The 11,707-nt window shown below is 49.8% G+C and overlaps 1 protein-coding gene across 1 annotated transcript in view; it reads right to left on the bottom strand.

Moving 5' to 3' along the window:
• The window catches only part of CHEK1 (checkpoint kinase 1), a 10,951-nt gene extending 2,329 nt beyond the window's left edge, over window positions 1–8,622 (bottom strand). Inside the window, exons 1-8 of the mRNA XM_014961043.1 lie at window positions 8,618–8,622; window positions 8,204–8,481; window positions 8,023–8,087; window positions 7,877–7,946; window positions 5,462–5,650; window positions 3,928–3,990; window positions 3,683–3,812; window positions 44–224 (exon numbers count right to left, since the gene is read on the bottom strand). Coding sequence (XP_014816529.1) covers window positions 44–224; window positions 3,683–3,812; window positions 3,928–3,990; window positions 5,462–5,650; window positions 7,877–7,946; window positions 8,023–8,087; window positions 8,204–8,481; window positions 8,618–8,622 — 981 coding nt within the window. The remainder of the gene's footprint in view (window positions 1–43; window positions 225–3,682; window positions 3,813–3,927; window positions 3,991–5,461; window positions 5,651–7,876; window positions 7,947–8,022; window positions 8,088–8,203; window positions 8,482–8,617) is intronic.
• Between the last annotated feature and the right edge of the window lie 3,085 nt (window positions 8,623–11,707).

The following is an 11,707-nucleotide window of genomic DNA, read 5'->3' as shown; positions in this document are numbered from 1 at the left end:
GTCAGCCCCCCAGCTCCCCCCCCCAGCCCCCCCAGCGCCGCACCTGGGAGGTGCCGGGGGTGCCCAGGAGCTGGCTGTTGAGCAGCATGTGCTCAGGACAGGCGGGCTGGGAGAAGCTGATGCCCTGCACCAGCCGGTCGATGCTGGTGGCCGCCCCGGTGTCCCACAGCGTCCCCCCGGTGCCGGGCTCCGGCTGCGACGTGGAGTAGCCCGACTTCTCCTCTCTGCATGGGGGGGACAGGGAGGGTGGGTTTTTTAGGGGTGCGGGTGCCCAGGGGGGGACCCACTACAAGGAGGGAGCAGGAGGAGAGAAGGCAAACCTGCCCAAAGCTCCTGCTGCACCCACCCGGGCTGCGGCGCCAGGAAGGGGCAACAAAGCCACCGTGGGGTGTATGGAATGTATGTGGACAGCAGAGGGGGTTACGTATGGAATGGAGAGGGGTGTATGTATGGAATACCTAAGGAGTGTATATGAACAGCAGAGGGGGTGTACGTATGGAATGTATAGGGGTGTAGGTATGGAATGCATGAGGAGTGTATGTGAACAGCAGAGGGGGTGTAGGTATGGAATACAGAGGGATGTATGTATGGAATGCATAGGGGTGTACATATGGAATGCACAAGGAGCGTACATGAACAGCAGAGGGGGTGTACGTATGGAATGGAGAGGGGTATACGTATGGAATGCATAGGGGTGTACGTATGGAATGCATAGGGATGTAGGTATGGAATGCATAAGGAGTGTATGTGAACAGCAGAGGGGGTGTTATGTATGGAATACAGAGGGATGTACGTATGGAATGCGCCTTACCTGGTTGGTGCAGCTCTTCTTCCAGCCGTACCCCATCTTCTCACACACCTCCCTCAGGGCGCGGTACGAGCCTTCGGCGTCCAGTTTGGTGAAGAAGCGCGTCATCCTCTTCACCAGCCGCTGCCAGGGGCTCTGTTTCCCCCCCAAAAAAAACCCCAAACAGTTAAAAACTCCCAAATTCCACAAAGCTGGTGGAAGCTGGCCGTAAGGAGGACCAAGAGGCTGCAGCGTTGCACCCCCTGATGGCAAACACACGCCATGCAGCGTCCCCATCCCACCCCGGGCACTGCCAACACCCCAACGCCCCCCCCCAGAATTCCCAAATTCCACCCCGACGTTACAAATACCACCGGCTGCGACGTGGAGTAGCCCGACTTCTCCTCTCTGCATGGGGGGGACAGGGAGGGTGGGTTTTTTAGGGGTGCGGGTGCCCAGGGGGGGACCCACTACAAGGAGGGAGCAGGAGGAGAGAAGGCAAACCTGCCCAAAGCTCCTGCTGCACCCACCCGGGCTGCGGCGCCAGGAAGGGGCAACAAAGCCACCGTGGGGTGTATGGAATGTATGTGGACAGCAGAGGGGGTTACGTATGGAATGGAGAGGGGTGTATGTATGGAATACCTAAGGAGTGTATATGAACAGCAGAGGGGGTGTACGTATGGAATGTATAGGGGTGTAGGTATGGAATGCATGAGGAGTGTATATGAACAGCAGAGGTGGTGTAAGTATGGAATGCATAGGGGTGTACATATGGAATGCACAAGGAGCGTACATGAACAGCAGAGGGGGTGTACGTATGGAATGGAGAGGGGTATACGTATGGAATGCATAGGGATGTAGGTATGGAATGCATAGAATGCACAAGGAGCGTACATGAACAGCAGAGGGGGTGTACGTATGGAATGGAGAGGGGTATACGTATGGAATGCATAGGGGTGTACGTATGGAATGCATGAGGAGTGTATGTGAACAGCAGAGGGGGTGTTATGTATGGAATACAGAGGGATGTACGTATGGAATGCATAGGGGTGTACATATGGAATGGAGAGGGGTGTACGTATGGAATGCATGAGGAGTGTATGTGAACAGCAGAAGGGGTGTACATATGGAATACAGAGGGATGTACGTATAGAATGCATAGGGGTGTATGTGTGGAATGCAAAAGGAGTATATGTGAACAGCAAAGGGGGTGTACGTATGGAATGCATAGGGGTGTATGTATGGACTACATAAGGGTGTAGGTATGGAATGCATAAGGAGTGTATATGAACAGCAGAGGGGGTGTATGTATGGAAGGCATAGGGGTGTATGTATGGAATGCATAAGGAGTGTACGTGAACAGCAGAGGGGTGTACGTATGGAATGCATAAGGATGTATGTATGGAATGCACAGGGATGTACCTATGGAATGCATAGGGGTGTATGTATGGAATGTACAGGGATGTACCTATGGAATGCATAGGGGGCGGTGCATGCAGCGCCTGTACGGGACAGGGAAGGGCCCACAGAAGGTGTGTGGGGATGTGAGATACCCGTGTGTGCGGTGCAGAAGGGGATGTATGGAATGCATAGGGGAGAGAGGGGGGGAACACAGCGGGGGGAGGGACGGGAGAGGGACCTGCAGGGACGGGAGGGACATGGACAAACAGGGACACGCAGGGATGGGAGGGACACGCAGGGACAGGGATGGACATGCAGGGATGGAGAGGGACACGCAGGGACACGCGGGACACGCAGGGACAGGGATGGACATGCAGGGACACACAGGGATGGGAAGGGACACGCAGGGACAGGAGGGACATGCAGGACAGGGATGGACACGCAGGGACACGCAGGGACACACAGGGATTGGGAGGGACACGCAGGGACACGCAGCAACAGGAGGGACACACAGGGACAGGAGGGACACACAGGGACAGGGAGGGACACACAGGGACACGCAGCAACAGGAGGGACACACAGGGACAGGGAGGAACACGCAGGGATGGAGAGGGACACACAGGGATGGGAGGGACACACAGGGACACACAGGGACAGGAGGGACATGCAGGGATGGAGAGGGACACGCAGGGACAGGGGTGGACATGCAGGGACATGCAGGGATGGAGAGGGACATGCAGGGACAGGAGGGACACACAGGGATGGGGAGGGACACGCAGGGACAGGGGGGGACATGCAGGGACATGCAGGGATGGAGAGGGACATGCAGGGACAGGAGGGACACACAGGGATGGGGAGGGACACGCAGGGACATGCAGGGATGGAGAGAGACATGCAGGGACAGGGATGGAGACGTAGGGACACGCAGGGATGGAGGGGGACATGCAGGGATGGGGAGAGACACGCAGGGATGGAGAAGGACATGCAGGGACAGGAAGGACACACAAGGACACACAGGGACAGGAGGGACACAAAGGGATGGAGAGGGACATGCAGGGACGGGGAGGGACACACAGGGACAGGAGAGACACGCAGAGATGGAGAGGAACATGCAGGGATGAGAGGGACACGCAGGGATGGAGAGGGACACGCAGGGACACGCAGGGATGGGGAGGGACACGCAGGGACAGGAGGGACATGCAGGAACACGCAGGGATGGAGAGGGACATGCAGGGACACGCGGGACATGCAGGGATGGAGAGAGACACACAGGGACGGGGAGGGACACGCAGGGACAGGAAGGACACGCAGGGACAGGAAGGACACGCAGGGATGGAGAAGGACACGCAGGGACAGGAGGGACATGCAGGAACACACAGGGATGGGGAGGAACATGCAGGGATGGGGAGGGACACACAGGGACGGGGATGGACAGGAGGGACATGCAGGGATGGGGAGGCACAGGCAGGGACAGGCAGGGACACGGGGACTCACCCAAGCGCGCCCTTCACTGGGGAGAAGTCCATGTCGGAGCGGACGTGCTTGGAGAAGCCGCCGGGGGAGTCGCTGACCCCCCCAGAGGACACACGACTCCGCTTGACGCCTGCTGACTGTCTGTTAATTCCTGTGAGTATGTTTTGTAGACAGCTTCTCTGGGTGTTTCCTCTCTCTCAGCTGAAGTTACGCCATGGTTTTCTCTTTCCAGATTTTATCACCTTATCTTCCTGCTGAAAGTTTACTGAATGTGTTCATGGTGGTGTTCTTCCATTCTCCTTCCACTGTGTTGAGGTCTACCACACTTTCTGTGTTAGAAAAGCATATTAGTGGGACTGGAAAAAAGGGCCAGGCCTGTTTAGGCAGGATAGTCTTGTGTGTCCTTACCCTGATATGGGAGATTTCTCTTTGAATAACTTTATCTAAGATGGGGCAACTTCAGCCCCTTCAGCCCCATCACCTCACATGCCTCCCCCCTCTGCGTTCACCACCTCTCTTCCCTATGCATTCCATAGGTACACCCCCTATGCATTCCATACGCACACCCCCTATGCATTCCATGCATACACCCCCTATGCATTCCATACGTACACCCCTCTCCGTTCCATACATACACCCCTATGCATCCCATATACACCCCATATACATTCCATATGTACACCCCTCTCCATTCCATACATACACCCCTCTCCATTCCACACACACCCCCTATGCATCCCATACACACTCCCTATGCATTCCATACACACCCCCTATATGTTCCATACACACAACCCTTTTCCATTCCATACATACACCCCCCCTGTGAATTCCATATGTACACCCCCTATGTATTCCATACATACAACCCCTATGTATTCCATGCGTACACCCCTCTGCATTCCATACGTACACCCCCTCTCCATTCCACACATACACCTCTCTCCATTCCATATACACCCCCTATCATTCCACACGGACCCCCCTCTCCATCCCATATGCACACCCCCCATGCATTCCATCCATACACCCCCTATGCGTTCCATATACACCGCCTATGCATTCCATACGTACACCCTTCTCTATTCCATATGTACACCCCCATGCATTTCATACGTACACCCCCTCTCCATTCCATACGTACACCTCTCTCCATCCCATATACACCCCCTAAGCATTCCATATGCACACCCCCCATGCATTCCATCCATACAACCCCTATGCATTCCATACGTACACCCCTATGCATCCCATACATACAGCCCCTATACATTCCATGCATACACCCCTATGTATTCCATACGTACACCCCCTATGCATTCCATACATACACCCCTCTGCATTCCATACGTACACCCCCATGCATCCCATATACACCTCCCATGCATTCCATAATTACACCCCCTATGCATCCCATATACACCCCCTATGCATCCCATATGTACACCCCTATGTATTCCATGCATACACCCCTCTGAATTCCATACGTACACCCCTATACATCCCATATACACCCCTATGCATCCCATATGCACACCCCCTATGCATCCCATATACACCCCCTATGCATTCTATACATAGACCCCTCTCCATTCCACACGTACACCCCCTTACATCCCATATACACCTCTATGCATCCCATATACACCCCCTATGCATTCTATACATAGACCCCTCTCCATTCCACACGTACACCCCCTATGCATTCCATATACACCCCCTCTCCATTCCACACGTACACCCCCTATGCATCCCACATCCACCCCCAAAGGCCCCTCATGTCCCCCCCCGGGGGCTCACCCCCGGCCAGCATGGCGGTGAGCACCACGCCGCAGGCCCAGACGTCGACGGGCTCAGCGCGGAACTCGGGGCGTCGCAGCAGCTCGGGGGCCACGTAGGGCAGGGTCCCGCAGGTCCTGCTCAGCAGCCGCTCCCGCCCGTTGTGCCGGAAGACGGTGGCCAGCCCGAAGTCCGAGATCTTCAGGTTGTCTGGGGTCACACACACGGACGGCGTCAGCGGGGACACGGCCCCCAGCTCGGAGCAGAGATTCAACAGGGGAAGGAAAAGGCAAGAGAAAATTCAGAGGGAAAGGTCAGATTGAAACTTAAAACAGAAATAAAAATTCAGAGTGGAATTAAAGACAAAAATAGAAATAAAAGTTCAGATTGAAATTTAAAACGGAAATAAAAATTCAGAGTGGAATTAAAGACAAAAATAGAAATAAAAGTTCAGATTGAAATTTAAAACGGAAATAAAAATTCAGAGTGGAATTAAAGACAAAAATAGAAATAAAAGTTCAGATTGAAATTTTAAAATAGAAGTAGAAATTAAAATTCAGATGGAAATTGAAAATAAAAATTTAAAATTGAATTCAAAATGAAAGAAAAAGAAAAATTCACATTGAAATTTAAAATAAAAATAGAAATAAAAATTCAGATTGAAATTTAAAATAGAAAGAAAAATTCAGAGTGGAATTGAAAATAGAAATAGAATTAAAATTCAGATTGAAATTTAAAATAGAAATAGAACTAAAAATTCAGATTGAAATTTAAAATAGAAATAGAAATAAAAGTTCAGATAGAAATTTAAAATAGAAATAAAAATTCAGAGTGAAATTAAAAACAAAAATAGAATTAAAAGTTCAGATTGAAATTTAAAATAGAAATAGAACTAAAAATTCAGATTGAAATTTAAAATAGAAATTAAAATTCAGATTGAAATTCAAAACAGAAATAGAATTAAAAGTTCAGATTGAAATTTAAAGTAGAAATTAAAATTCAGAATGAAATTAAAAACAAAAATACAATTAAAAGTTCAGATTGAAATTTAAAATAGAAATAGAACTAAAAATTCAGATTGAAATTTAAAATAGAAATAGAAATAAAAGTTCAGATAGAAATTTAAAATAGAAATAAAAATTCAGAGTGAAATTAAAAACAAAAATAGAATTAAAAGTTCAGATTGAAATTTAAAATAGAAATAGAACTAAAAATTCAGATTGAAATTTAAAATAGAAATTAAAATTCAGATTGAAATTCAAAACAGAAATAGAATTAAAAGTTCAGATTGAAATTTAAAGTAGAAATTAAAATTCAGAATGAAATTAAAAACAAAAATACAATTAAAAGTTCAGATTGAAATTTAAAATAGAAATAGAACTAAAAATTCAGATTGAAATTTAAAATAGAAATAGAAATAAAAGTTCAGATAGAAATTTAAAATAGAAATAAAAATTCAGAGTGAAATTAAAAACAAAAATAGAATTAAAAGTTCAGATAGAAATTTAAAATAAAAATTCAAAATAAAAATTTAAAATAGAGCCAAAATTCAAAATGAAAAAGAAAAATTCAGATTGAAATTTAAAATAAAAATTTAAAACTGAACAGAAATTCAAAAGGAAAAAGAAAAATTCAGATTGAAATGTAAAATAGAAAGAAAAATTCAGATTGAAATTACAAATAAAAAATTAAAATTGAACAGAAATTCAAAATGACAGAAAAATTCAGATTGAAATGACAAATAAAAACTTAAAATTGAGAGAATCAAAAATAAAAATTAAAATAAAAATTAAAATAAAAATGCAAATAAGAATTCAGATTTAAAAATTAAAATGGAAATTAAAATTCAGATTTAAAATTAAAATGAGAATAACAATTCAGATTTAATTAAGACTAACAATAAAGATTCAAATACAAATAAAAATGCAGATTAAATAATTAAAATGAGAAATTAAAATGGAAATAAAAATTCAGGTTTAATATAAAAATGTAAATAAAAATTCAAATTCAAAGAAAAATGCAAATAAAAATTCAGATTCAAAGATTAAAAATGAAAATATAAATGGACATAAAAATTCAGATTTCATTAAAAATGAAAACTAAAATGGAAATAAAAATTCAAAATAAAATAAAATTTAAAAGTAGGATTGAAATTAAAATAAAAAATTGAAATGGAAATCATTGCAATTAAAAGACCAATAAAAATTTAGTTTAAAAAATTCAAAATGAAAACAGAAAGTAATATTAAAATTAGAATTTAAAATGGAAAGTAAAAATGGAAAATTAAAATGAAAATTAAATTAAATTAAAATTGAAATTAAATTAAAGTTAAAATTAAATTAAGGTTAAATTTAAATTAAAATTAAATTAAAATCAAAATTAAAATTAAATGAAAATGAAAATGGGAAATTTGGGCAAAGGAGAAGGTGCTCCCACCTCTGTCGTCCAGCAGCAGGTTCTCGGGCTTGAGGTCGCGGTGGGTGATGCCCATGCTGTGCAGATAGACCTGGGGAGGCAGAGGGGGGGTCAGTGCCACGGGGGGACCCTGTTACCCCCCGTCCCATCCCCGTCCCGTCCCTCACCACCCCCGCGATGAGCTGCTGGAAGAACCGCTGCGCCTCCGGCTCCGGCATCCCGATGTCGGGCTCTGGAAGGAGAAGAAGAAGACGAGGAACCATCCATCACCGAGGGGGCCATATTTTTTTAACTCAGCATTTTTTAGAGAAGAAGGGAGGGATCTGGGGGGGGGGTTTAGGGGCGCACCGATGCGGTCGAAGAGCTCGCCCCCCCGGCAGTACTCCAGGAAGAGGTACTGGGTGGTCCCCTCCCGCCGGTGCCCGTAGAACCTGACGACGTTCTCGTGGTTGAGCATCTTGTTGATGCAGATCTCCTTCTTGATGTTCTCCGGGCACTCGGCTGCCCGCCTCATGTCCACGATCTTCACCGCCACCGCCTCCTCCGTCCGGCGGTTCACGGCCAGCTGCACCCTGCGGCGGGCAACGGGGGGGGCACGGGGTGGGCAAGTGGTGGCCAAATAAGGGCTATGTCATGGCCAAGGAGCGGGCGAGTGGTAGGCACACAGGGGGCATGCAACAGCCAAGTGGTGGGCACAAAAGGGGCATGTAACAGTCAAGGAGAGGGCAAACAGTGGGCAAGCAGTGGGCAAATGAGGGCTACATCATGGCCAAGGAGTGGACAAGCACTGGGCACACAGGGGGCATGCAACAGCCAAGCAGTGGGCAAGCAGTGGCCAAATAAGGGCTATGCCGTGGCCAAGGAGTGGGCACAAAAGGGGCACACAGTGGGCAAGCAGTGGCCATGCAGTGGGCACAAAAGGGGCATGTAACAGCCAAGCAGAGGGCAAGCAGTGGGCATATACAGGGCAAGCAGTGGCCAAATAAGGGCTACACTGTGGCCAAGGAGTGGGCACAAAAGGGGCACACAGTGGGCAAGCAGTGGGCACACAGGGGGCATGCAACAGCCAAGCAGAGGGCAAGCAGTGGCCAAATAAGGGCTATGCTGTGGCCAAGCAGTGGGCACAAAAGGGGCACACAGTGGGCAAGCAGTGGCCATGCAGTGGGCACAAAAGGGGCCTGTAACAGCCAAGCAGAGGGCAAGCAGCGGGCATGCAGTGGCCAAATAAGGGCTACACTATGGCCAAGGAGTGGGCAAGTACTGGGCATATTTGGCCACTGCTTGCCCTGTGTAAGGGGTACACTACAGCTAAGGAGTGGGCAAGCAGTGGGCACACAGCGGGCATGCCACAGTGGGCAAGCAGTAGCCACCGAAGGAGCACACTATGGTCAAGCAGCAGGCAGGCAGTGGGCATACACAGGGCAAGCAGTGGCCAAATAAGGGCTACACTGTGGCCAAGGAGTGGGCACAAAAGGGGCATGTAACAGCCAAGTGGTGGGCAAACAGTGGGCAAGCAGTGGCCAAATAAGGGCTACACCACGGCCAAGGAGTGGGCAAGTAGTGGGCACAAAACAGCCAAGTGGTGGGCAAGCAGTGGCCATGCAGTGGGCACAAAAGGGGCATGTAACAGCCAAGCAGAAGGCAAACAGCGGGCAAGCAGTGGGCATACACAGGGCAAGCAGTGGCCAAATAAGGGCTACACTATCGCCAAGGAGTGGGCAAGTAGTGGACATATTTGGCCACTGCTTGCCCCGTGTAAGGGGTACACTACAGCCAAGGAGTGGGCAAGTAGTGGGCACAAAACAGCCAAGTGGTGAGCAAGCAGTGGCCAAATAAGGGCTACACCATGGCCAAGGAGCGGGCACAAAAGGGGCACACAGTGGGCAAGCAGTGGCCATGCAGTGGGCACAAAAGGGGCATGTAACAGCCAAGTAGAGGGCAAGCAGTGGGCATATACAGGGCAAGCAGTGGGCATACACAGGGCAAGCACTGGTCATAAACAGGGCAAGCAGTGGCCAAATAAGGGCTATGCTGTGGCCAAGCAGTGGGCACAAAAGGGGCACACAGTGGGCAAGCAGTGGGCACAAAAGGGGCATGTAACAGCCAAGCAGAGGGCAAACAGTGGGCAAGCAGCGGGCAAGCAGTGGGCATACACAGGGCAAGCAGTGGCCAAATAAGGGCTACACCATGGCCAAGGAGTGGGAAGCAGTGGGTACACAGGGGGCATGCAATAGCCAAGCAGTGGGCAAGCAGTGGCCAAATAAGGGGTACATGATGGGCAAGCAGTGGAGGCGTGCGATAGCCAAAGAGGGGGCACAGAAGGGGCATGCTACAGCCAAGCAGCGGGCAAAGAGCGGGTAAGCAGTAGCCACGCAGCGGGCAAGCAATAGACAAGCAGTAGGCAAGCAGTGGCCATGTAAGGGGCACTTAGTGGCCAAGCAGTGGGCAAGCAGTGGGCAAATAAGGGGTACACGATGGGCAAGCAGTGGGGGCGTGCGATAGCCAAAGAGGGGGCACAGAAGGGGCACGCTATGGCCAAGCAGTGGGCAAAGAACTGGCAAGCAGTGGGCATACACAGGGCAAGCAGTGGCCACACAGTAGGCAAGCAATAGCCAAGCAGCGGGCAAGCAGTGGCCAAATAAGGGGTACACTATGGGCAAGCAGTGGGGGTTTGCAATAGCCAAAGAGGGGGCACAGAAGGGGCACGCGACAGGCAAGCAGTGGGCAAAGAATGGGCAAGCAGTGGCCATGCAGCAGGCAAGCAATGGCCACGCAGCGGGCAAGCAGTGGCCATGTAAGGGGCACTTAGTAGCCAAGCAGTAGGTAAGCAGTGGGCAAATAAGGGGTACACTATGGGCAAGCAGTGGGGGTTTGCAATAGCCAAAGAGGGGGCACAGAAGGGGCACGCTACAGGCAAGCAGCGGGCATACACGGGGCAAGCAGTGGCCACGCAGGGGGCAAGCAATAGCCAAGCAGCGGGCAAGCAGTGGGCACAAAAGGGGCATGTAACAGCCAAGCAGAGGGCAAACAGTGGGCAAGCAGCGGGCAAGCAGTGGGCATACACAGGGCAAGCAGTGGCCAAATAAGGGCTACACCATGGCCAAGGAGTGGGAAGCAGTGGGTACACAGGGGGCATGCAATAGCCAAGCAGTGGGCAAGCAGTGGCCAAATAAGGGGTACACTATGGGCAAGCAGTGGGGGTTTGCAATAGCCAAAGAGGGGGCACAGAAGGGGCACGCGACAGGCAAGCAGTGGGCAAAGAATGGGCAAGCAGTGGCCATGCAGCAGGCAAGCAATGGCCACGCAGCGGGCAAGCAGTGGCCATGTAAGGGGCACTTAGTAGCCAAGCAGTAGGTAAGCAGTGGGCAAATAAGGGGTACACTATGGGCAAGCAGTGGGGGTTTGCAATAGCCAAAGAGGGGGCACAGAAGGGGCACGCTACAGGCAAGCAGCGGGCATACACGGGGCAAGCAGTGGCCACGCAGGGGGCAAGCAATAGCCAAGCAGCGGGCAAGCAGTGGCCATGTAAGGGGCACTTAGTGGGCAAGCAGCGGGCAAATAAGGGGTACACTATGGGCAAGCAGTGGGGGCGTGCGATAGCCAAAGAGGGGGCACAGAAGGGGCACGCTATGGCCAAGCAGTGGGCAAAGAACTGGCAAGCAGTGGGCATACACAGGGCAAGCAGTGGCCACACAGTAGGCAAGCAATAGCCAAGCAGCGGGCAAGCAGTGGCCAAATAAGGGGTACACTATGGGCAAGCAGTGGGGGTTTGCAATAGCCAAAGAGGGGGCACAGAAGGGGCACGCGACAGGCAAGCAGTGGGCAAAGAATGGGCAAGCAGTGGCCATGCAG

The sequence above is a fragment of the Calidris pugnax genome, unplaced genomic scaffold (assembly GCF_001431845.1).
Source record: "Calidris pugnax isolate Ruff unplaced genomic scaffold, ASM143184v1 scaffold269, whole genome shotgun sequence".
NCBI lineage: Eukaryota > Metazoa > Chordata > Aves > Charadriiformes > Scolopacidae > Calidris > Calidris pugnax.
Note: the sequence above shows the minus strand (reverse complement) of the source record. Positions and strands in the feature narration are given on the sequence as shown.